The sequence below is a fragment of the Rhynchophorus ferrugineus genome, unplaced genomic scaffold (assembly GCF_030347505.1).
Source record: "Rhynchophorus ferrugineus isolate W39M unplaced genomic scaffold, kcgeb_rfMv2 rfM2, whole genome shotgun sequence".
Taxonomy (NCBI): domain Eukaryota; kingdom Metazoa; phylum Arthropoda; class Insecta; order Coleoptera; family Curculionidae; genus Rhynchophorus; species Rhynchophorus ferrugineus.
The window spans coordinates 5,556,554-5,582,556 of NW_027472581.1; the positions used below are offsets into that span (position 1 = coordinate 5,556,554).

At 33.1% G+C, this 26,003-nt stretch overlaps 2 protein-coding genes across 4 annotated transcripts; one reads left to right on the plus strand and one right to left on the minus strand.

Moving 5' to 3' along the window:
- Positions 1 to 18,470, plus strand: LOC143190453 (inactive pancreatic lipase-related protein 1). Of its 2 annotated transcripts, none has more exons than XM_076394757.1 (7): positions 1 to 172; positions 6,793 to 6,898; positions 8,213 to 8,412; positions 10,017 to 10,196; positions 12,791 to 13,045; positions 13,098 to 13,282; positions 17,971 to 18,470. In XM_076394757.1, the coding sequence occupies exons 1-7, from the start codon at positions 130 to 132 to the stop codon at positions 18,262 to 18,264; spliced, it is 1,263 nt and encodes a 420-aa protein (XP_076250872.1). In that variant the 5' UTR covers positions 1 to 129; the 3' UTR covers positions 18,265 to 18,470. The 2 variants fall into 2 exon arrangements, with proteins under 2 accessions (XP_076250872.1, XP_076250873.1); XM_076394758.1 differs by having other exon boundaries at positions 2 to 172; positions 12,791 to 13,039.
- LOC143190455 (phospholipase A1) lies at positions 18,262 to 25,375 on the minus strand. Of its 2 annotated transcripts, XM_076394761.1 has the most exons (7): positions 25,180 to 25,375; positions 23,208 to 23,371; positions 23,040 to 23,145; positions 21,205 to 21,426; positions 19,375 to 19,560; positions 19,021 to 19,198; positions 18,262 to 18,447 (listed from the first exon to the last, which is right to left on the minus strand). In XM_076394761.1, exons 1-7 carry the CDS (start codon positions 25,226 to 25,228, stop codon positions 18,300 to 18,302), a joined length of 1,053 nt encoding a protein of 350 aa, XP_076250876.1. In that variant the 5' UTR covers positions 25,229 to 25,375; the 3' UTR covers positions 18,262 to 18,299. The 2 variants fall into 2 exon arrangements, with proteins under 2 accessions (XP_076250876.1, XP_076250877.1); XM_076394762.1 differs by lacking the exon at positions 21,205 to 21,426.
- Between the last annotated feature and the right edge of the window lie 628 nt (positions 25,376 to 26,003).

Below are 26,003 nucleotides of genomic sequence, written 5' to 3' on the forward strand. Positions count from 1 at the left end.
TTCGCGACATTTTTAAATATCGCAGAGAAATATTCTTCGGTGTTGTCGCGTAGTGTGATGTACCGGGAAATATGATGTGTTAGTGTTTGAGAACCGTTTTTGTTTTGTATTCTCCTTGGATAGTTAATTATGTATTCCCTAGGTGTTATTGTGATATTAGTGTTACTTTCTTGTAAGTACATTTCAGTCATTGCTTTTCTCATTAAAACTGAACTAAAACATTTATTTAAATGAAAACATTATCACAATTAATAAAATAAACAATGTTTTATGCTTAATTAATTAACTGTTATTATCAAGCATAGATACATTTAAAAAATATGTTCTCATCTAGCCCTTAAGTTGCTATATAATTTCGCATTTTCATACATATGTTAGCTTGAAAACTAAAAAGAAAATAAATAGGTATTAAATAAAAAATATGTTACGTTTATTACCTTTTTTATTAGCATTTTATTACCAGTCAATAATAATAATTTTGTTAATAGAAAAACATTTGTTAGATTTATTGAATTTATGTAGTATAAAAGTTTATTTCAATGAATAGTATAAACAGTGCTTTTGTTTTACAAAAATGTATTATTTAATTTACTTAACTTATAATAAAGCAGCATATATGTATATTTATTCGCAAGCAATAACCTATAAACTAATTTAAATATTCTATTTTTATTAAACTCTTAAATTACTAAATACTTATTATCACAAATATATGTTTTATTAAAAACTATACTAAATAAATATCATTAAATCATAAAGACAATCATCAAATTATCTCAAAATAAAAATTCATACGAATTTTATCAATTAAAATAGTATTACGAGAGATTTATTAAAATAATATATTACAAAAGTAGAATTAAAATTTCTTAAATCACTAGTAAATTGAGGTAATATTCTCAATTAATTAAGAAATTTTAAATTTTTATTATGCCATTGAAATTATAAATTATACTGTTATAAACTGCATTCTTAATTTCATATAAATCTTTAATATTAGACAAAAATTTTATACTAAATAACTTAATCGTTATAAAATAAAATAAATAAACTTAAAAAATAAATAAGTTATAAGCCTTTAAAGATAAATATTAATTATAAAACAACAAATATATATAGAATCATATATCTTATTGCTTAAATCAATGACTTGTTGCCTGCTTTGTTGCTGCAGTCAGTACGGTCAAAGCTACCATTGCGATAGTCGCGGGTTCGAATCCTGCTGGGGCATAGTCGTAAGTTTATGTTTGTGATTGTCCTAGCGAATAAGACTAAATCAGACAAGGACAATAATTCCAGTCGCGTCAGTAACCGGGCTGGGCAAGACAAGATGTCTTCTGGGATGATTTCTAAGTGGGTCACTCGCCAGTCGGTGGGCTTAATGCCGAGGACCGCGATTTGCAGCCCACGTTAAACTGTAGCTCCAGTCCAGATAAACCCTCGTTGGTAAAAGCTGTTTTTATTAATAATAAAAATTAGTATTATTTCTTTGTTTAATTTTTTTTAAAACAGCAAAGTTTAAAGAAATATAATACAAGAATGAGAAATATAATATGTAAAAATTAATGAGATAATGATATAATGAGTTAATAATACTGAATAAATGAGTTTTAAAATAGGTAATAGAAATTTAAAAAAAGAAACTATACCTAGTTCTACTACTACCAATATTACTTATATAAAAGAGTTATTAACCGTCTTGATTGGCGCAGTGGTCAAATCGACAGGACGATCCTTCTACTCTTGTGATAGTCGGAAGTTCGAATCCTCCAGAGGTATGGTCGTAAATTTATATAGTTAGTATCTATAATAACTCGTTCAGTTTTAATAACAGTTATACTAACTATTCATTTTAATATTTAGCAATTTAATATTTAATATTTGTATTTTTATTGAAATTTGTTATTACGACAATAAAAAAACCATTTAGAGAAGCAAAGTTTATTAGCAATTTAAAATAAAATGTATGAAATACATAAGTGTTAAAATATAAAAAGCTATAAAGAGTTAAAAAGCTGTAAAGCTGCAAAACAAAAAAATCAACGCGTATATGTTCGAGTCAGTTAACAGTATTTTTTTACCCTTTGAAAATATATTAAGAAGATAGTAGTACTTTCCGTAATATCACATTTCTACAAAATAGGCTTAATTTTCACATCTTTTTTACACAATCCTTAATTTAACATAATTGAAATCTGCATGCAAATTTTCAATCGGTTTCATCAAGACTTGATATTGTCTATTGTCCGATTCGCTTTGGCAGGATGGTCTTGTTATGACATCACTGAAATATCTGTAATTCTATAAATTATTAGATTTTTTAATTTTTCGCTCGAATTTTTTTTTATTTAATTAATATATTGTTACTAGTCGTTTCCGTCTGACCTACAATTTGTCTTTATAATAACTTAAATCTAGGTATATAACTAGGAGGACCCATCGGCCCTATCTCAGTATCTGGTGAAATAATGATTATACATGTCACTGATGAATTTTTTAATATATACGCCTCACTACCCAACACTACACAAGATCAGATGGTTTGATTCCTTTGAGTCTGTGTATAGCTGAGCATACTTTTTGACTTTCGTAGGCTTTTTCAATAACATTTGTTATTCTGTGGACCTGATCAATTGTTGAGTGCTTGTTAATAAACCCAAATTGGTGTGTTGGTATTAAGTTTTTTCTCCCTTTGATCGGTTCTATTTTTTTCAACAGGAGTTTTTCAAAAACCTTAGATATTACTGGCAGAACTGATATAGGTCTATAAGCTTTTATTTCGTTTGCTGACTTCCCAGGTTTTGGGATCATTATAATTTCCGCCATCTTCCAAATGTCTGGGACATGTTTTAATATAAATTCTGTGTTGATCAAGTTGGTGAGTTTTATAATTCCCTTTCTTGATAGTTTTTGCAGTAATTCTCCTGTTATTAAATCGTAGCCTGGGGTTAATGTCAATTTCCATAACTTTGGTTAACTCTTTCGGCGTGACTAATTCAATCATCGAATATTCAGCTTCTATGTTCGGCAAGTTATGTTCAATATTAGTTTTGAAAGTTTTTTCTACATATTCAGCAAATGCTTCTGCTTTTTGATGATTGTGGTGATATAGGTGAACTGTGTAGACATGAGCGCTTTAGATATTTTGTGGCTTTCCAGAGTGAGTAATCAATTTCATTATCATCTGTTAAATTTCTCAAATATTCATTTATGGTTTTCTTTTTAATTTCCAGTATTTCTCTTTTCAGTCTTTGGGTTATATTGTTTAAACTATTTTTATTTTCAGGTGTTCTCTTTTGTTGCCATTTTTTTCGTAATTTACATTTTTCAGTTACCATTTCCGTCACTTCTTTTGGATAATTAATTCCTTTAGTTGTACTCTTAATTTCTGGAGTATTATTTCAAGCAGCTTGTTGAATATCTACTACGAATTTTTCTGGTTCAAAATTTAATTGTTCAGTTGTCTTGAGGGGTACATTTAGTTGAATTCGTTAGTTCAATTCTTCAGCAAATCCTTCCCAGTCTGTCCTCTTGTTTATTAATGTTCGGTTTCTTTCTTTTTTTATTATATTTTCGCTCAACGTCAGAATGAGTGGCGTATGATCTGAACTTAGCTCAAAGAAAATTTAAATTAAAAATATGCAAAAAAATCCCTATATATAACTCAATACGAACTATTTTCTGTACTATATTTTATAAAAACAAAGTTTTACAAAATCTTGTTAGAATTACAATAAAGATTGAAAAAGGCAGAGGTACTCTTCTGCAGAACAGCATCAGAAAGAGAGAGAGAGAGAGAGAGACAAAATCAAACCAGAGAGACACACTTACAAGAAAAAAGCCAGAAGACAGCAATCCCATAAACCACTAATTGCCACAAATACTAATTGGTTCTTCTTTTACTCATTCAATATTACGTAAACGCCATTAAAAACACTTTAAGTGATTTTAATATACGTATTACAATAATATATAATATTTGTCATTTTCTTTAAAACTAAAAACCTCTACCTATTGCATATAACAAAATATTGTTTTAATTTACTTTAATTTTAACACATAAATTATGCTCTGTTCATACGGTTAAAAACCTTATATAAAAATCACTCGATAGCTAATCATAAATTTAAAAAAAAAATTGAAAATGACGAGATATTTATATAAATTTGATTTATTGGATTTAAATGTCATTAACATTTAATACCATATACTGATGTTCAATTACATTGGGGATTAAGTTCCATTAAGAAATAACCCAGTAAGTTTCAAGTGATTACTATTAATATTAATTAATACATGTTTTACATTTTTTTATTTAAATTGCTAAGAAAATATTTTTAACACTGACACATAATTTGATTTGGAACTATTGATTATATCACAAACGGAAACAACAACAACACTAAAATTAGTTTCTTGTTTGACTTATAAGCTCAACTATTAAACTATTAAAAAATCCTTTTAGACCATTACCACGTCAAAATACACTTTCTAAAAAGATCAGCTATTAGCTAGTAGAACATCTACTAGTATTTCCTGGTACTATAATATCAATTACCTTCACCAAAACTAGCTATATAACTAATTATCAACTAACTACTTTAATGTCAAAAGTTCGAAAGTGATCAATTAATATATGTTAATGATTTTGAAAGTAACCATATCGTTAAATTGCACAAGGGGGATATTTTATTGAAAAACGAGCAAAAGGTATACACGCGCTTAAAATAGAATGGCGGATTTGTTTACACGGTGTTGAATAGACGGTCTGTGTGGAAATAATGAGAAAAAGTATCAAAAACTGCTCATTTTATTAGATCTGATGCAACCTCTATAACGGCTTAAATAAATTATTTATTTCAATGTATATAAATGATTTATTTAACATTTGGAAAAAAGTGGTAATTTATTTTATTGCCTGCAAAATATTTCTTAACCTTTTAAAACATATTTCTATTAATATACTACTATAACCAAAATATAGTAAAAGTTTTTAAATAAAGCAACGGATTATTTATTGAATACAATGATTTTAAATTCGTTTTTTCAAACTTTCGAAACAACCTTAAATTCGGTTTTATTTTATTTAGTTGAGAGGAATATTTTGTTAAAAATTCTTGAAGAATCAATGGAAGCTGCGAATGAATCTTGTAAGACTCAATGATGAAGTTCTTACTATGACTAACGTACTGCTGTCAACCACTACCATATTCCAAGATGATAATAGCCTCTACATGCAGTTAAAAAAGTTCTCTTGAAATTGAGGAGCATCAGAACCGGCAATCAACATCATTGGAGCAAATGGCGGATCTTTTGGTACAAAAATGAGACAACGTTTCATTTGAAACCATTCGGATATTATTCAGCTATTTTTAAAACAACTACTTTCCAAAAGAACTCATTATTAATAAACAAATATTGTTTATATATCAGGTGTTCATAATGTTTTGTCTATCTTTCTTCAATTTAAGTCCCACAGGTTACCTGTAATTCTTTACCCGTTGATAATTTGCCTTGACAGAAAGAATGCATAAAGAGCAGCACACTTTTTACCTTTAACAATTTTATAATAATAGTAGTACAAAAACGGTACACATTTTTTAAATTAAATATTTTAATATATATATATATATAGGTCAATTGAAACAAAATTAGTTTTTTGTATTCATCATAATTCCCTTCAAGGGTGATACACTGATTATAACGACCATTCAACTTTTTGATGCCATTTTTGTAGTACAATTTGTCTTTTGCTTCAAAATATGCCTCAGTTTCGGCGATCACCTTTTCATTCGACGAAAATTTCTTCCCAGCGAGCATTATTTTTAGATCTAAGACCAGGAAATAGTCGCAGGTGGCACGGTGGATGAGGAGCAATTCGAAGCCCAATTCATGGATTTTTGCCATAGTTTTCACTGACTTGTGACACGGTGTATTGTCTTGGTGAAGCAGCACTTTGTTTTTCTTCAAATACAGCCTGCCGCTGTTGATGGTTCTTCCTTTTTCAAGATAGTCAATGAAAATTATTCCATGCGCATCCCAAAATACAGATGCCATAAACTTGCCAGCCGACGGTTGCGTTTTCTCACGTTTTGGAGCGAGTTCATCATGTAAAGTCCACTCGGATAGCTGTCTATTGGACTTCGGAGGTAAATAATGGAGCCACGTTTCATCCATTGTCACATATCGATGCAAAATCTCGGGTTTATTACGTTTGATCATCTTCAAACACTGCTCCGAATCATAAACTCGTCGTTGTTTTTGGACAGAAGTGAGCTTGCGTGGCACCTTCTTTGCACAGAGCCATACCTAATATGGGTGAATGATATGTACACGTTCAGTTGATATCTTTAGAGTGTTATAATAAATTTACAACCATTCCCCATCAGGATTCGAACTCGCGACTATCGCAACAGTAGGTGGGCCGCCCTGTCACCTTTACCACTCTGCCAACCAAGCCGGCTAATATGTATTTTTTCAATATAGGTGTGGATTTTTTCTGGAGGAAGGTGTTATATAGCTTGACTGATATAGCTCTAGTAGTATGAACAAAAAAAAGTGTGTAATTGTAAGATGTGATGAATGAAATGTTTATAATTAATCAATTATACGAATACACTTAACACCATAAACCTCCCTATTCTGTTTGGTGAAATATATGAAATACCAAACCAAACCAGATCGCCTTTTGATGTTAAGAAAACAATTGTTAATTTTAATTCCATGACATATATTAAATTGAATTTCAAATTTTTAATTTAAGTTTTCATTTAATTTATCTCATAATTTTAGATGTATGTGCTCAAAACAAGACAGATCAAACAATATATCTTCACCAGCTGCCAAATACAAGACAAACAACAGTATCGTTTGGACCTTGTCGAGTGGTGTTCAACCCGTAAGTTATCCATTATGTCTACACCAAATATTTCCAAATAGACCATATAAATTATGAAGAACATTTCTACCAAAACTAAGTAACATATGAAGTAATTGGAATAATAACTAATAAAACATTACACACATGCAGACATAGATTTATGATTTATTTTCATACAATATATCTCTTCACGTAACAGTACAGGTATTTTTCTGAAATCATCTTTGTTTCATTTAAAATATAATTGCCATATTGTTTTTAATTATTCAACAATATATATTTTTTAAAATGGGATCAGATTAGAATAATCAGTTTTATACTTTAACATCTAACATCTATTAAAATGACAAGCAAATTTAATATACTGAGTGTTGACATAGTCACAGTGTTCAGTTTCTGCACAGGAAAAGAAAACCATTATAGATCTGATGACAATTACGTAGGTTCAAATATAGTATAAATATGTTGTCTGCAATATGTTGTTTTACAAGTTGTAATGAAAATGTTAACATATAAAATGAGACTGATAATTATTTTCAAAAGACTTTTAATAGAAATCCGTAAAGTTTTTCCGTCTCTATTCTATACAACTATATCTCAAAATAATATGCTACTGTGTTGTCCAACCTCTACATAGTTTATTTATTGTATTTTTTACGAGAGAATTTCAATCTATGTGTGCAGCTCCCACCCCTTTACGTGGTTGCCTATTCTACTCAGTGTCAAAGCCAGTACGTTTGTATATTGTACAAGTCTCTCCTGAATTTTTATACTAAGCTAACTTAATTTCTGCTTTACTGTTCTCATATTGACATACAACAACAACAGACAGACAAACACAACAACAAATACATGTAGATGTTGCTAATACTTTGTAGAATATTAAGCAAGTTCATTAATGCCTTGTTCTGACATCTTTCTAATATTTCAATATAGCTATTGCTTGCTGTGCTCTATTATTAAACGACGTAACGACGTCTGTTCAGATTAACTTCATCTTCATATCATTTTACTTTCATTGCTTAAGTAGGAGTGAGTACCTGTTAAACGATGCAAACTATGGCACTCATGTTACTTGCACACTGAGAATAGAAATCTGAGTAAAACATTATATAACGAGAACAGCCCACAAGAAAAACATTCAAAATAATTGGGCCTTTGCTTGGAAAATCTATAAAGTAACATTGATTTTAGTCATAATTAATATCATAATTCATTAAATCAACAGGGAACATAAGGTAATTTTATTAAATAAAATACTAAACTAAATGTAGAGTTCTTATTTCATAAGACACAACCGTATTTTCAAAACTAATCGATATTTCATCATAGACAATGTCCAGATCCAGATGTCACGTTTTTTATGTATTCGACCGCCAATCCAGAAAATCCAGAACAAATATTTATGGCACCTCATGTTCGCGAAACCAATTTGGACAAAACGGCATTCGACCCATCGAAACCATCGAAAATTATCATTCATGGATACAACTCGAACATGTTTCTAAATGGATTAACAGAATTACGGAAAGGTAAGATAATACAATCATATTATTTGTTTGAAGTTCAAATAATTTCAGTTTTTCTTAATATATAGTTAGTTTGAAGGAAAATAGCTCTTAGAACATTTCACATTGTTATAAATTTAGCGTCATTTATTTACTTAGTCTAAAATTATTATCCTTAAAATTGAAGGTTATTTTCGCCACCTTTTGCTGTTTTTCTGTTACACATGACTCATCGAAAAATGTGTGTTATTTATGATTATAAATCCTTAAAAAACAGCAATATGAAATTGATGTGAAAGAAGAATCTTTCCATGATCTGCCGCTGAAAAAGCCAATGACATATCTCACATTGGACAAAACATCCACCATAAAACAGTTTTGAAGCATTCAGAAAGACTAGATATCAAAATAAACTCGATTCTTGGATTCCAATGTGGAAACAATGAAAAACATAATAGACCGAGTATTCATTTATGATATGTTTTGGCCGCTACTACTATTTCTTCTAGTATCTGTAAAAGACTCTTAATAGTATAAATCTCATAAATTCTGACAGAATTATGGCGTTACCAAAAATATAATAAAATGTCAACCATCAAAACGGTATTTAACACATGACATGAAAATTCCCGAGCCTAACACGTAGATGGCGGTTGTTTTATTGCATTCACCGCATTTTCAGTTAATACTAACCTTCAAGAGAAAGTTAAAATTTCATAATATTCTACACATAAGTTTGTGACAATACTTTTGTTATTTTCAAATCAATGCTCAAAACAAAGAAAAATACCATTCAAACGAATCAATGGCTTGAAAAGTTTTATAAGGACTCCGCTCCTGATATTGTTTCTGATAAATAACTATAAAACGTTGGTTTGCTGACTTCAAACGTGGTCAACAACAACAGCGGTGGACGTCCAAGTGAGGTAATAACAGCAAAAAACATAACATAAATCAACAAAAACGTGTTGAATGATCGAAAAGTGTAGTTGCGTAAGTTAGCTGACATCGTAAAGATATCAAAAGAGCTTGTTTGTTTTATATTGAATGAGCATTTGACTATGAGAAAGCTCTGTTCAAAGTGGGCGTCGTGTTTGCTCGCTGTTGACCAAAAACAAAAACGTGTTGATGATTCTGAGCAGTGTTTGGCCGTATTCAAACGTAACAAAGCGAAATTGTTGCATCGATATTGTGTGACAGTACATCGACTTCACTTCGATGGGCGATTCAAAAGGATCGTCATCTGAGTGGACAGCAACAGGTGATAGGCTTATTTTGAGGCAAAGCATAAATCATTCTTCAAAAGTGATATTGAAATGTTAGAGCGGTTCTGGAATAATGTGTGGCTCTTGATGGAGATTACATTGATGAATAAAGCCAATTTAGAACAAAAAAGAACGCGTTCTCTTTGTTACGCCCGGAACTTTTTATAAATAAAATAACACCTGCAAATTGTGAAGTTAAATAACAAACATTTCTTTAGACCAGAAAAAACAAAAACATACGAAAAGATCACATTCTGAATATTTTTGATTTACAAGACTTTCAACATTCATTTATTTGCATATTAACTCTATATATACCCAGATTAGTTTTATTGCATCTGATTCTTGTTTTGACTGTTACAGAATATTTAAAAACCAATGATTACAACATTTTCGCTGTCGACTGGAGCCCGCTAAACCAAGCTCCATGTTACCCTGCGGCCGTGTGGAATTCCCGACACGTCGGTACTTGTACCGCTCAGCTGGTTGACAGGATAAAAGATATGGGTGCCAGCGATATTCACATTATTGGATTTAGTTTAGGTAACACCAGTTTTTTAACTTTTCCTAATGATTTACAGACTAAAATTATTTTAATTATGCTTTCCTTTTAATGAATTTTACTAAAGATATAATTATTTAAGATAAATAATTTATATTTAAAGAACCTTCAATTATTTGCCTTGAAAATACAAAATGTATTAGTTATAAAATGTATGTGAATTAAAAAAAAACTTCGTCGAATATTCTTTAAATAAATCCTGATTTTAATTCAAATTCTTAATATTCCCCTAATAACCACAAGAACTGAATTAGAATATCACTACAGCAATGTATTTTTCGTGTTTTTAGTCTGCAAAAATTATGTATCCTACGCGGAGCTGCTGCAGTTTGGGGATCTCCATCTGGGGATCATTTAAAAACTTGGTAAAATATCAGCAAAAGGTCGAAAATGTTCAATAAGACCAAGATATTATACGTAACATTCGTATGTTTTATTTTATTGTACCCAAAATGACGGTTTATATTTATTGCACTAACTATTTATTTTACGTTTTCGACTTTATTTAGACTTTCGACCATGTTCGATCATTTTTTGATTTTAAAACGACATTTATTGAGAAAAAATAGTACATTACAATTTTGTCTGCATTTTGTTCATCATTTGATAACAGACCAGTAATACCATATTCGCATGTCTTTATATATGCGCAGCAAGTCTTTATCGTCATGATATTCCGAATCGGTGTCACTGCGAATGACACCTCTAGACCAACCCGTGAAGTTTTGTCTTAGAATATCCAGTTTTCCTCGATATATAATATGCTACAGAAAAAAAGCCTTTCTTTGTCTAGCAAGTAATGAAACAACGATGTGCCATTTTCTCTCCTTCAACCATCAACTTCTGAGCTGCCTGAAAGTTCTTTGAGAGCTTCAGCTGAGCCTTCGTTCAATAGTTCTTGCAATTAATTATCTTGGTACTTCTTTTACTGCTCCAAGATTTTTATCACAAAAAAAACCGTTTTAAAATAAAATATGTACGTAATAATAGTTGTAATAACTAACAGATCAATTGAAAAGTCCCCGGCCTACCATAGCAAAACACAGTTTTTGGCATTTGTCTTTTATTCAACATAATTCCCTTCACGGACGATATATAGCGACCATCCAACTTTTCGATGCCATTTTTGTCGTACGATTTGTCATTTGCTTCAAAACAGGCCTCACTTTCGGCTATCATCTCTTAATTCGATAAAAATTTCTTCCCAGCAAGCATTCTTTTGAGATCTGAGAACAGGAAATAGTCGATGAGATGCGGAAGCAATTCGAATCCCAATTCATAGATTTTTGCTATCGTTTTCATTGACTTGTGAAACGGTTCATTGTCTTGGTGAAGCAGCACTTTCATTTTCTTCAAATGCGGCCGCCTTTCGCCCATTTCGTCCTTTAAACGGTCCAATAACGCTACGTAATAGTCGCTGTTGACGGTCCTTCCTTTTCAAGGTAGTCAATGAAAATTATTCTATGCGCATCCCAAACTACAGACGCCATAACCTTGTCAGCCGACTGTTGAGTCTTCCCAAGTTTTGGAGCGGTTTCATCGTGTGAGGTCCACTCGGATGACTGTCGATTGGACTTAGGAGTGAAATGATGGAGCCTTGTTTCATCCATTGTCACATATCGACGCAAAATCTCGGGTTTATTACGCTTGATCATCTTCAAACACTGCTCCGAATCATCAACTCGTCATTGTTTTTGGTCAAAAGTGAGCTCTGGCAACACCCACTTTCTCATACCCAAATATTTGTGAATGATATGATGTACAGGTTCAGTTGATATCTTTAGATTGTCTACTATTTCATTCAATTTCATTTTATGATCTTTCAAACTAATTTTGTGAATTTTTTGAATTTTTTCGTCGATAACAACCTTTTTAAGGCGTCCACTGCGTTCGCCGTCTTCGGTTCTAATTTCACCACGTTTAAACTTAGCATACCAATCCTTGATGGTTGATTTTCCGGGGCCAGTGTCCAGAAACTCGGCATCAAACCAAGTTTTTGCTTCAACTGTATTTTTCCCCTTCAAAAAGTAATATTTTATCAACACGCAAAATTCCTTATTTATTTTCCATTTTTATCACAATAACAAAAGTTATTTCACTCAAAAAGCTATAATTCACAAACCAATGATTCAACAGCTGTCAAATTTGTACACGCATCTTTTAAGGGTTAAAGCTAACTAAAAAACATATGGATTGAATTCCAGTAGCGCCATCTATATGTCAGCCCAGGGACCTTTCAATTAACATTGTTGTTAAATAAAAATAAATTTGAAGTCGGTGCCGGGTATTCAAACAAAACAAAGATAATAAGATAATTTTAACAAACCTAATTTAATGTAACTGTTTGGGCACGGTACCGACTTCAAACATTTTACTTTTCAGTGTAAATAAGAAACTATTTACTTTTTGAAGTCATCTGTTTAGAAAGATGAAGACATGAATGAAAAGACATCTGTTTCGCTTGGTTACTGGAATTCTTTCTATTCTGAATAAATTGCACGATAAATTATAACTACACAGTGATACCTTAAGTATTTTATAAATAAAACTAACTTTATTTATTTTACAATTTCAGGCGCACAAATCGCAAATTTCTTGTCGGTCGCTTTACGACCCTACAAGCTGCCAAGGATAACGGGATTAGATCCGGCTCTGCCGGGTTTCATAACGGCCAGTACGGAAAATAAACTCGACAGGACCGACGCGAACTTTGTCGACGTCTATCACACGAACGCGTTTATGCAGGGTAAAGCGGAGGAATCCGGCCACGTGGACTTTTATTTCAACGGGGGATCAATCCAACCCGGGTGCTGGGGTACAGAGAGTGAGAGTGAATATTTTACACGTTTATATTATTGTACAGTTAACCCGGTATATTTCAGACTTCTTTTCATGCAATCATCATAGAGCGCCTCTGTATTATGCCGAGTCGATAAACTCGGATAAGGGTTTTTGGGGATGGCAATGTTCCAGCTATCAGACGTACCTATTTGGAAGTTGTCCACCTAACGAAGTTCAGGTGCTTCTTGGAGAAAGCATCGATAAGGCACTTATGGGGACATATATGGTAATTATTATGTGCAATAATGTTTGAGGGTAAAAATTATTTCAAAATATTGCCCTGGCTACTACATAAATTATAATGTTGGCCATATGTCCGATTAAATTTCTTTTGTTTGGCTTCGCCAATGCCACGAAAACCGTCCGGTATTGAAAGTGCTATACTCTGCCACCGCTCGGCCCTCCAGAAAGCCATTAGCGAGACAGAGCGTCTTTAGCTTACCTTTACCACATTTATCAAACTATATAAGCTCGACAGTGTGATCGTCATATCGTCTCGACCTTCGTTGCCTGATTACAGGTACAAATATTTATCAAGCGTTTGTTTTCTTTGTGAAAAATTCGAAGTGTTATTACCCCAAATCTTGTAGGTTTCTCTCATACTCGTCATACCACCTGTATCGAGATTCGATATCAATTACCCTTCTCTTGCTAAAAACGAGAGCGTTCTTAGGGATGTCCAATCCAATCTCCACCCATTCTGTATTAAATCATCTCGACAATTTACAAGCTGTTTACCACATCATCTGCTACTTGCTTTATTTATATATTTTTTATTTATATATTACCTCTAATTAATTTACCACTTTGCCTTATTTCCACTAGTATTATTTCCCTATTATTTAATGTTTCCCCTTAAATGTTGATCTGTCGTGCGTTTTGGTTCAATCCCACTGAAGCAGAACCCTGGCCCGCGGTACTCGTTCTGGTTATTCTGCCCTTAGTCGGTCGCCAGAGTCTCGTTTTGTTTTGGCCTGGAACCGGGTAGGGGAATCCTGTTACGGTTACCTGGTCGGGAAGACCCGCAGGAATAAGCGAGTTGGACTGGTTATGTGCAGACTGCCTCTGGGCTAACCACTAAACCCCACCCTATCAGCTGATCCAATAACCCTAACTGATACTTCTTACTGTTAGTAAGGAGGGTGCCCGTAACCGGTGACACCATTAAGGGGCACAAGGGCCAGGCAAGGACGTGGCATCGTTATTACACCAAGCAGCTTGCGGTACATGAGTTAATCGCTCGCCGGAGAAGGTTGAGACAATTTGGAGTTAGAGCACGACGGGGTAGTGTCGGCTGTGATAGAATAAGGCTACGAAGAGCCGAATGAGTTATTGGGTTAAAACATCGGCCAGCTCGGTAATACATATATTGTCTGAGAGACGAAGAGTGGAGAAATATCTCGAGTAACCCTTGGATATAAAATAGTGAACTTAAGAGACGCCTATTTCTCTATAAATTTGATTGTTCCTGACAAACCAGGGGGCATTGATTATTCTCCTGAGAATTTTGTTTTGAAACCATAGCCGTATAGAACGACTGATCGAACCAGCATCTTGTACAGGAGAGATTTTATAGAGAGAGGAAGCCTGCTGGCCCGGTTGATAAGAGGGAACAGCAAATTAACAATAATTTGACCTTTATGGAGGGACTTTTGAAGGTAGGAATTCCACCTAAATTTGCAGTCGAAGACAAGACCGAGATAGGTGGCTTCTTCTGACCATGGGATTTCGGCGTTCTCGATTTTAAGACGCGAAATTCTGGGTGCAAAACGCTTCTTGTAGAAGAAAATGGCCTGGGTTTTCTATGGGTTGACCTGCAACCTCCAGAAATATAACCACTGGACCGTCTCATCGAGTTGTTTTTGGAGTTTGCTTCGGATGTGCGGTGCTACTCTTGAAGAAGCAAAGTAAGCAGTGTCGTCTGCGTAAAAAGCTGCCTCAACTTGTGGTCTCCTAGGGATATCTGAAAGAAAAATATTAAATAGAGCGGGGGCCAGGGGGGAGCCTTGTGGAACTCCTGCGTCGATGGTTTTCCGGCTAGAGAGAATATTTTTAATCTAAACCTGGAATGATCGTCCTGACAGAAATGATTTGATAAGAGCTGTTAGGTTATCAGGTAGACCTATTCGGATGCATTTCGCCACTAAGCCTTCGTGCCAAACCTTGTCAAAGGCTTTGGTTAGGTCCAAGAAGACCGCTCCAAGTCTTTCAGGTCGGCACGTAACAGCACAGTTGATTTTTGCGGCCAGCCGATGGGCCTGATGAACGGCTGAGTGTTTGGCGCGGAACCCGAATTGCTCATCTGGAATGATATTGTTTGTCTTCGTTAAGAGGCACAGAGCCTCGTTAACACTATCAGTGCATGGCATTACTCCAGCAGGGTGCACCTCGCAAAATTACGTGCACATACTATGTTGCAGCTAGATCATATAGTTTTACTCTGTTTAAGCTGAACTCCATCATGTTCTGATGGAGCCTATATTCTTGTATTTAGGCATAGTACTTGATAGCGTCATCGATAATTTCTACCTTCAGGTCCTTATTCAAATTATCGTTACGAATATGTCATGTAGCATCAACGATATCTCGCTGTACCTTATTTTGGAATATATGTAAAATATTTATAGTGCTTGGCTGGTATAAGCCCATAATTGAACACCATAAGCCCACGCTATTTTCACGACTTATTGGTAAAACAAAAGCTTATTACTCGATAATCAGTACATTTTTTAGTTTAATATCAAGTGTATTGCCCAGATATTTGGCTATATTTCCATATGAGAATACTTGCTGATTTATATATACTGGCTTGTGCAAACTTATGTTGTTGAAATCAATATGCCCTGATGCAGTTTGATGCACCATTTTTATATCCAGCATTGAATTTTTTTTATTTATTAATACAGTAAGTTAAAACTAGACCCATATCTAGGAAGACCCATTGGATCTTACTCAGTCTCTATTAAAAGAAAATTTAGTCGAACTTTTCAGTGTTTTTACCATTTAGTAAACTTCTTGAACTTCTCTTGAGTTTACAACTTAATTCAACGTTATATAAGAGTTGAAGCACTTCGCTATAAAAATGGAAGTGCAGCCTTTGATCATGTCTTATTTCGAATCTCTTAATTTTCTCCACCATTGTTGAAATCCGAATATATGTTCATAAAAAGTTCCTATAGTGTCTGGATATATCCACAGTACTTCTCAGGACTCTATTCTGAAATACTTGTATTATGTTGATATTACTTTTCGCATAGTATTTTATAAGGCTCAGATAATGACTTTTTATGAGATTTTCTTTGTATTTTTGTATTCTAATTCAAGGTTTTTTTTATATACACTGCTCTTTAATGATAACAATAAAAAGTGTTTTATTGACAATACTTTCCAACCAATCTTAGTTTAATAAACAAAACCCTCAATTCAAAAATGTGTTATGTGTGACTACCTCTAGGCTTACCAATATACCGAAACCGAAACCGCCTCACAGTTGACCCCCGTGGGTCGCTATTGCTACAGCATTGAATTTGGGGATATGGCACCAGCTAACCTGGCATCCAGAAAAAAAGCAGGGAGTGCTGTCGTATGGTAACAGAAGCTATGACTCCCTTATGTCAACCAGCTCGCCAACAAGCGCGTTTTCAGAAGAACTTAAGCCATTTGTTGTTTGTGGAAGGATTGAGAAATGAAGTGCTGGATTTCTGGGGTCTCAATTTCCCTATGAATTTGATTATTTCTGACAAACCGTGGAGCCTTTAAGATTCTCTTGAGAAATTTACTTTAGAGAACTTGAAGCACTACACAAGATCAAATGGTTTGATTCTTTTGAGTCTGTGTCCTGTTCTGATGGTATCCAAATGCTGCAATACTTCAATATTCTCATGAGAATGGAGTCTTTCCTCATGTCCCCTTGTAATTCTCTTGATTTCTTGACTAAGTGTGGGTATCTGAAGGTCTCGATGTAGGTAATCAATCCTATAGTATTTGGGTGCACCCACAATAGCTCTCAGGACTTTGCTCTGAAAATTTTGTATTTTATTTATATTACTCTTTACAGAATATCCCCATAATTGACCTCCGTATGTCCAAATAAGTTTCAGTATTTGCTTATATAACAACAATTTATTATGTACTGATAATTGTGACTTTCTTCCAATCAGCCAATACATTTTCCTATATTTAAATTCCAGTTGTTTTCTGTTCTTCTTTATATGTTCCTTCTAGAGAAGTTTTTCATCAAGATTCTTTCCGAGATATTTAGCATTGTTGCTATATAGACTGATAGTATAAATTAATGTTATTGGTGCTTGTAAGGTCTGTTTATAGGTGAACTACACATGTACAGATGTAGAGTGGAGTAAATAATTTTCCAAGCTTGTGTCCATTTATTTATTTTGTCACTTGCCTGTTGTAATTTTCGTGATGCTTCTTCACTATTGTCTCCGACAGCTATAATAACAGTATCATCAGCGAATGTAGCCATCGTAATATTCTCCATTTGAAGTATATGACAAGTGTAAAGTAGATAAAGCATTGGTCCCAGTACACTTTCTTGTGGTACACCTGCTTTAGCTTCTTTTATTGTACAATAAGCTTCTTTTTGTTTGAGTCTAAACATTCTGGTTGTAATGAACGATTTTAATAGTTCGGTGTGTTGTTTTGAAAGCATTTTCTGTAGTTTATGAACAAGGCCTTCATGCCAAACTTTATCAGGCTTGTGCTACATCTAAGAATATAGCTGAGCATACTTTTTTACTTTCATATGCTTTTTCAATAACATCTGTTATTCTGTGGAACCGGTCATTTGGTGAATGCTTGTTAATTAACGTTGTAAATTGTAGTAAACCCAAACTGGTGTGTTGGTAATGGGTTTTTTCTCTCTATGATATAACATAATAATGAAATACTGTTTAGGTGATCACCAGTTCAGCACCGCCATTTGCAATCGGACGATTCAACACCAGCTTCAGCATAAACCGTGTAAAATACACGCCACCCACTCCCCCACCTAAGCCAGCAACGTTAATGGAGAAATACGAGCAAGAAGTCCTCAATCCCTCAATTGTGGAAGAAGATCAATTATTCAACGAAATATTGGAAGAGCAAAACAAAAACGCCAATTCCCTACCTAGTCCTATTTATTACGACGATTTCGGAATATTTCCAAACTACTTCTACAACGAATTCCACAATAACAAAATAGTATAAATATGTACACGATTTATTTAATTATTTATTAAATGTTAACATAGTGTATTAACGTCGTTCTTGGAGCAATTGTCCGTGGACGTCTTGTTAGGATTTAGCCTGCCATTTTTAAAATAACTGGACTTGAATCCCAAAGCGTACGGGGCCTTGTCGTTCGTTTCTAAGAAGAATGTCCCTCTAGTCCTAAAATAAAATAATATTTTTTATTTCAATGTATTTTTATTTACTGACACAGATCAGATCAATTAGTTACAATAAAATAATAATCATAATATACCAAACTTTTTTCACACTCTCCTATTGCAACAAAATATGGTTTTAGCACCAGGATAACAATAAAGAACTTATTAATCTATATATGTATGTATGTATATATATATATATATATATATATATATATATATATATATATATATATGATAAATAAAATAATATATATACGATATAAATAATAAAGCAAGTATTAAAAACACAAATCAACTGTAGATACTTCTGTAAAAGCAATAATTATACATGTACACAAATACCATTCCAGAAGTAGAACTTTGGAAAGTATAGAAATCGCTTTGTGAACATTAACAGGTACAATGTTGAAAGTTAGCATCAATATAAAATGACATTCTATCGCATCAATACGTGAGAAAATTATATGAATTTATTATAGTTATAAAATTAATGTTGATAATCCTTAAAGCTGATTTGTCATATATATTCTATAAATAATAATATTAATAACTTCCTTTAAACCATACTTACAAATAATATGCGTTTTCCCCCATAACGGTCAGCTTTTGGGTATCGTCACATAATCCCAGAAAATACTGCACAATATTTTCGCATTGTCTTGCTATAAACGATTTGCCACCATATACAGAACTTTTTATTGATTCTGCAAAATATAACCCTGCCATAATATGACTACAAAGTGGTGGGTCTAGAAAATAATAAACAAATTGAATGACGATTAAATATATATAAATATCTAGAAACGTTTTATTAATACGATTTTCATCATTGTAACATATTTAATCAAATAATAATAAAAAATATAAAAATATAATTTACATTATATTTCCTCGCATCTTATTTAGATCCGAAAAAACAACTTACATTTTTTAGATAAACAGGCTGGCTGCAGTACTCCTCCGTTAACATAGAAATCTACATGACCGGTAGCTTCAAGCTTTCCGAAAGTACCTGAACTAGTATGAATCACATCAACGAAGTCAGCATCAGTCTTGTCCAATTTCCAGTCGTTACTCAGAGTAGCAAAAAATGGAAGAGCCGGATCAAGCCCTAAAATACACGTTCTGTGTATGTATGTATGGTGCTACTATGATAATAAACAGTAAGATATAAAAATCCGACAGCTGGATAAAACTGTCAATAAATGATATATGTGTACTATGCGTGAAGCTATGCCTCTAAAGAGGCTACAATTAAAAGGCTACTTTAATCTAAACAGTTGATGTCATTCCACAACCTCTCTATTTTTCAAATTTAGCTTCATCAAATCCTCATTTCTATTATGCTCTTAAATCTGTTATCTCAAAAAGACATTTCATTCATTTTGAGAATATGGTTTTGACTCTATAAAGGAATGTTGTGTATGATGTTTGATGTTATGTTATGAGCTCGGAACTTCACAAGTCCCGTGGCACCACAACAACAGCCTTATGGCCTATAACTTTATATCGAGTTTTGTAGGTGAAGACGTCCATTTTTGGCACATAATTCTCTTATTATTTTATCAAAAGAAAAAATACGCTAATAGTCAACATTTTCTGGTGGGAACTTAGATAATTCAGATGTGGCGATTTCAAGGTTCAAGATAAATAACTTACTGGTAGATAGAGAATTGCATTTATTGGATGGAAATCCAACATAAATTCAAAAACGATTCGCTATTTTCGAAGGGTTACAAACGATAAGAAAGAACCGAAAGAGGTTGTTACCGACGAAAACATTTAAAAAGCCACAAAATGATTTTGAATTACCGTAAATTGAAACTGAATGAAATAGCAGACACTCTAAACATATCAAGTGAACGTGTACATCATATCATTCACGAATATTTGAGTGTGAGAAAGCTCTGTGCAAAGTGAGTGCCGCGCGAGCTCCCTTTTGACCAAAAACAACGACGAGTTGATGATTCGGAGCAGTGTTTGAAGATGATCAAGCGTAATAAAGCCGAAGTTTTGCATCGATATGTGACAATGGATGAAATATGGCTCCATCATTTCACTCCGAAATCCAATCAACAGTCATCCGAGTGGACTGCACACGATAAACCCACTCCAAAGCGTGAGAAAACGCAACAGTCGACAGGCAAGGTAATGGCGCTTTTATTTTCTAATGCGCATGGAATAATCTTCATTCACTACCTTGAAAAAGGAAGGACCGTCAACAACGACTATTACATAGCGTTATTGGACCGTTTGAAGGACCAAATCGCTGAAAAACGGCGGCATCTGAAGAAAAAGAAAGTGCTGCTTCACCGAGACAATGTACCGTGTCAAAAATCCATGAATTGGGCTTCGAATTCCTTCCTCACCGACCGTATTCTCCAGATATGGCATCCAGCGACTATTTCAGGTTCTCAGATCTCAAAAGAATGCTCGCTGGGAAGAAATTCTTGTCGAATGAAGAGGTGATCGCCGAAACTTAGGCCTATTTTGAAGCAAAGGGCAAATAGTACTACAAAAATGGCATCAAAAAGTTGGAGAGCCGCTATAATCAGTGTATCATCCTTGAAGGGTATTGTGTTGAATAAAAAAAAACTAATTTTGTCAAAAGAATATGTTTTACGATGGTAGGCCGGGGACTTTTCAATTAACCTGTTGTTTGAAGACTGCAAATATTAAAAGCAGATAATCCGTCTCTGTTTTATTTAAATTCTTACTATTTTTATCATAGTAATTAAGGCAAAGCTGTAATTACCTGTAATCCTGTAAAACGACTTTCCTAAAACTTTCTGCAAATTGTTTCCCGCTAATCCAGATACGTGAGCACCCAAGCTGAATCCGACTACGTGAATTAGTTTCGGATTAATACCTAAAGGCATTAAACTTACTACCAATATTGAAAGACATTGTGCTACGTGCCAAGTATTCATGTACGCTGTTGCGTAGCAAGGTACTTGCGCCAGTGGTTGCCAATCCACTAGAAATAATATCAAATACAAAATAGAAATAGTCTGTAATAGATTGTTACTCATTTAGAAATCTAATATATCTAACAGTCATTGAATTCGATGTCCCTAGATACTTATTTTATTAATTTCATTCATTCGCTTTTAAATTATTTTTTTAATATTGACGATTCTGTCAAAAAATTAAAGTAGATATCAAAAAGATGTCCTCTTGAGGACCGAAGTGGTAATGGTCAGTAACACTAAAATTCATACTTCACACTTCTTGGATGGAGAAAATCGACCACTCTGTATTTTCTCCTGTTAAGGAACTTTTACAGCCCATACTTAGTTCTAATCTGGGTGAGCCGTGGACAGTCGTTCTATATGGGAGGGGAGCACTATCCGGGCGCTCATTTCCCGGTGTACCAACATGAAAAGGGGTCCACAGTAAACGTGTCTTGATCCCAATCAGAGAGTACGGATGATTGAGAGTGATTCGGTGACCAGAGGATGGTTGAACTTCCGTTCCAGGAAACAATCGAGAGCATTTCGGGAGACGGTCAGGATTAGACATTCTTTGAAGGATTGTGTTGAGATGTACGATAAAGCGTTCTAAACCCTGTTCTGAGAGCTTGAAACGAAATGCCCAGATCTGCAATTATATGAGTAGTACGAGTGGTGTATTGACGTAGAATTAAATTGCGATGAGAGAAATCGAATACGTTAGTTCTAAAATGTATTCTCATTTTCATGGCCTATTGATAATCTATCATAAGAGCCCTTGTAACTATTGTCATTACTATTGGAATAGCCAATTTTGACAATCCACTTTTTTCAATATTTTAGACCAATTTCTCATCGGCAAAATAGTTCGCTATAAACAGAAACATATAGTAATCATTTGGTGCCAGGTCTGGACCATAGATGCATAAGAACCTTCCAATCAAGCTCTCAAAGCTTCTTACGAATCGCTATCAATTCGTGTGACTTAATATACTATTCATGAAACACAGTTCCTGGCCATAACTCCTAGTTTGAATACCGTTCATGAATTTTTTTTTTGTAAATCATGTGACAGCCATCAATTCAGCCTTTTTTTATATCCAGCCTTTTTCAAACGGTTCTAAACTAATTTTTCATTATCTGTTGAATATTTGAAAAATCGAGGTTATTGTACCAAGATAGGGTTAATCTTCGTTGTCTTTGTTGAGACTGTTTTGGTATTTGTACATCTCATTGAAAACCATTCAGAGCCGGCTTCGTTGGCGTGGTGGTCAATAGTCAAGGGTTCGAATCTTACTGGGACATGGATGTATTTTATGTTTATGACGGTAATTGTAAATGTCTTTATAGGCAGTAAGAAATCCGGCAAAGAATAACTATCCCAGGCACGCCAGTAACCAGGCTGGGTAAGACCGGATGTCTTCTGGAATGATCTCTTAATTTATTGGCTTTTAGAGGTCCGTAGTTTGGAGACCGCGTTAGGTCCAGTCCAGATAAGCTCTCGTAAGATAATTTCTCTTAAAAGAGCTTTAGTTTAAGAGTTAACTAAGAAACAAATGAAAATACTTATTCTTACTTAAGTTTTCTGTTACATTACTATACAATTTTAATTAAAACTAATATTTTTATATAGTGTTACCAGTAATGACATTATATCCTACTTCTTCATACGTTTCTATAACAGTTGCTGTACTGAAATCTATATCTAATCCTCCATATCCATGCACCACAATTTTCAACGGTATCTTAAATCAATATTATGTAAAATTATATATACGAATTTGTCCTAAAAATTCTACCTACTTACTAAACGATTAAAGTGTTTGGGTAGTTCCGGATTTAGGGGATCGAGTATGAAGAATTCTGTTTCATTGTTTGTTTTCGTCGATAGGACAAATTTGACACTCTCAGTGTGGGTGCATCTTTCGTAAAAATATACGGGGCATTCTCCAAAATTTAACTGAAATGCATCTGGAAAAAATCAATATTGAAAAAGTTAAGAAATAGGATGCAACAAAATATAAAGTATTGTTTAACAATAAATCAAGTTATACATGTATGGCACAGTATTTTTTTTTTGTAAATGAAATAGTTGTATATCCTACACTGGTAAAACAATTTATCTGAGATTAAAAGTATATAAAATCCTGATATACCAAAAATTTTTAATAAATATGTTTTGTCATTTTCTGTTAAATTTCTTCAGGGTGGTATTTTGGAACCACTCCTACGCCTGCTATATACTGCTGATATCCCAACATAAAAATACTACTTGGAACATTTGCTGATGACACGCGTGTTTAGAACTATAGAAAAACTACAAATGGCAGTTACCAGATTCTGGAAAATATGTTAAATTAATTACATTTATATTGTTGTATCTGTTGTTTAATATGAAGAATTCTACTATCGTCTAAGTATCTATAGTCCATTAAAAACTTAGGATGATGCTGCTTCATTATATCCCAATTAACGGTTTTGGTTCCAACATTTTAAAAGTGGTTATTGTGGTGTGAATAAAAAAACGGCTAAGAGGAACAATAAAGTGTGAAGACAATGAACTACTAGATGAAAACCCAACTCACATTCTCAAAAAAATATTGCACAGTTTAACAGTTGATAAATCAACTTTTTCCAGATACTCCAAAGAAGAGAAAATGGCTATCACATAAATTAATTGAAAATGACATTTCAAAGTATTTCAACATCGCAGTTGTACTTCTTAGGAGACAGATAAGAAGAATTTTCTATGACATGTTGTAAGTGGCGACTAAAAGTGTGTCTACTATGACAATTTCAATCGCAAAAAGTCATAAGTTAGTTCAGGAGTACCATCCACATTGGTACAAAATCGAAATATTCATGACCAAAAAGTCTTGCTGTACATAAGGTGATATCAGCAAGGAATATTCAATTACTAACTATTAAAATCGAATAAATTGGAAGACGTATTGTTGTAAAAAAGGTCAGAAATGGCGATAACAGACGTAAAGCATATATTGCAAAAGTGGTCAAAGATGCACTGTTGGGGGTTGCTTATGATGTTCTGCAGCTTCCAGCGTACATATTATATATATCGTCTTGTGATGTTATTTGTTCAGATCGATGCAAATTGGTTTGGCTGACAGACAATGTCCAAATGTTCAACCAAAAGTTATAGAAAAAATAGAAATAATTTTGATTAATATATATTCCATATATTTCTTTTGTTAAAACCCATTTAATGTAAAAACGTCAAATCAAAATAGGACAAAATCATATACTTTCAATAATTCGAATTATATATAAATCCAATATTTTGGTTCATTAAAGAATAGCATTCTACTGTGTCATTTAATATATTTGATTTCATGATAATTTGTAACTAGTTTGTATATCTCTGAAATATATTTCGTTTTTAAAAACAAATTTTAAAGCTACTTTTATAATTGTTCATAATTCAAATAAAATCAACCGCCCAACACGCCTCATTCATCTCTATTGGACGTTATCCATTCCCCAAACTCAAAAAACCTTTTCAAAAATCTCGTTTAGAACAAAATGAGATATTTCAAATAAAAGAAATTAGAGAGAAACATAATTAATTTAATATATTGTGGTCGACTTTCGACCACAGGGCGATCATTAGTCACCATTATTATTAATAATATTTAAGAAAAAATGAAATTAAATAAACATATATTCACGCTCTGTTTCAACAAATTTATCATTGTGGTTAAAATATGGAATCATCAATCAAGAAAAAAATATACGTATACAAAAACATAATATATAAATACCTGCGCATATACATATATATAACAAGACAACACTAACACACACCAACATTGTAATGCTTGTCCTTTTATCAAAGCAACTGTATCAGACTTCCATTGTGCCTTCCGAAACTTAACCCGTACATTCCTATTCAATTACCAATTAATGACCTCGAATTACTTTAAACGATTATTTTCCTTGATAAAATACCGCAGTAAAATTAAGATGTCACTTGAATGGCCCGATTTCGCATGAAAAATGCTCGTATTCAGTACAAAAATCGTTCAGCACAAATCATTCTCGACGACCAACCAAAACAATATAGAAAGCGTCATCGGAAAGAAATGACAATACATAACTAACAATGGGCAGTACAAGCACACCTATAGCTCCATATGTGTTAAAATGATTTAAATTTTAAATGTATCGGGTTTCGCAAAGATATTACACCAAAAAAAATCGAAAGTGATTATTACACTACGATTTTAATTTAAAAATTTAAATCTAAAGTATCGATTTTGTGACATTAAAAGAGCTTATAATAGTTTTTAACCAGTTTATAATAAGAGAGGATATGAATTATGAATGACAAATATGTAATGTATGAGGACAAAAACTTTCTTCTTTTCAATCTATATCAAGATAACATGGAATTAACTATTTATCTTTATCTTCGATTAATATCTACCATCTAATATCTACCCACCTCGTATTGTTAAATATTTTTACAATAAATTTAATATTAAATAACATTTTTATGCATAGCATTCTAATGGATAATTAACTAGGAACCAATAATGTTCTATATTGCAGTTAATAGTTTACATATTATCATTGGTATTCCTAT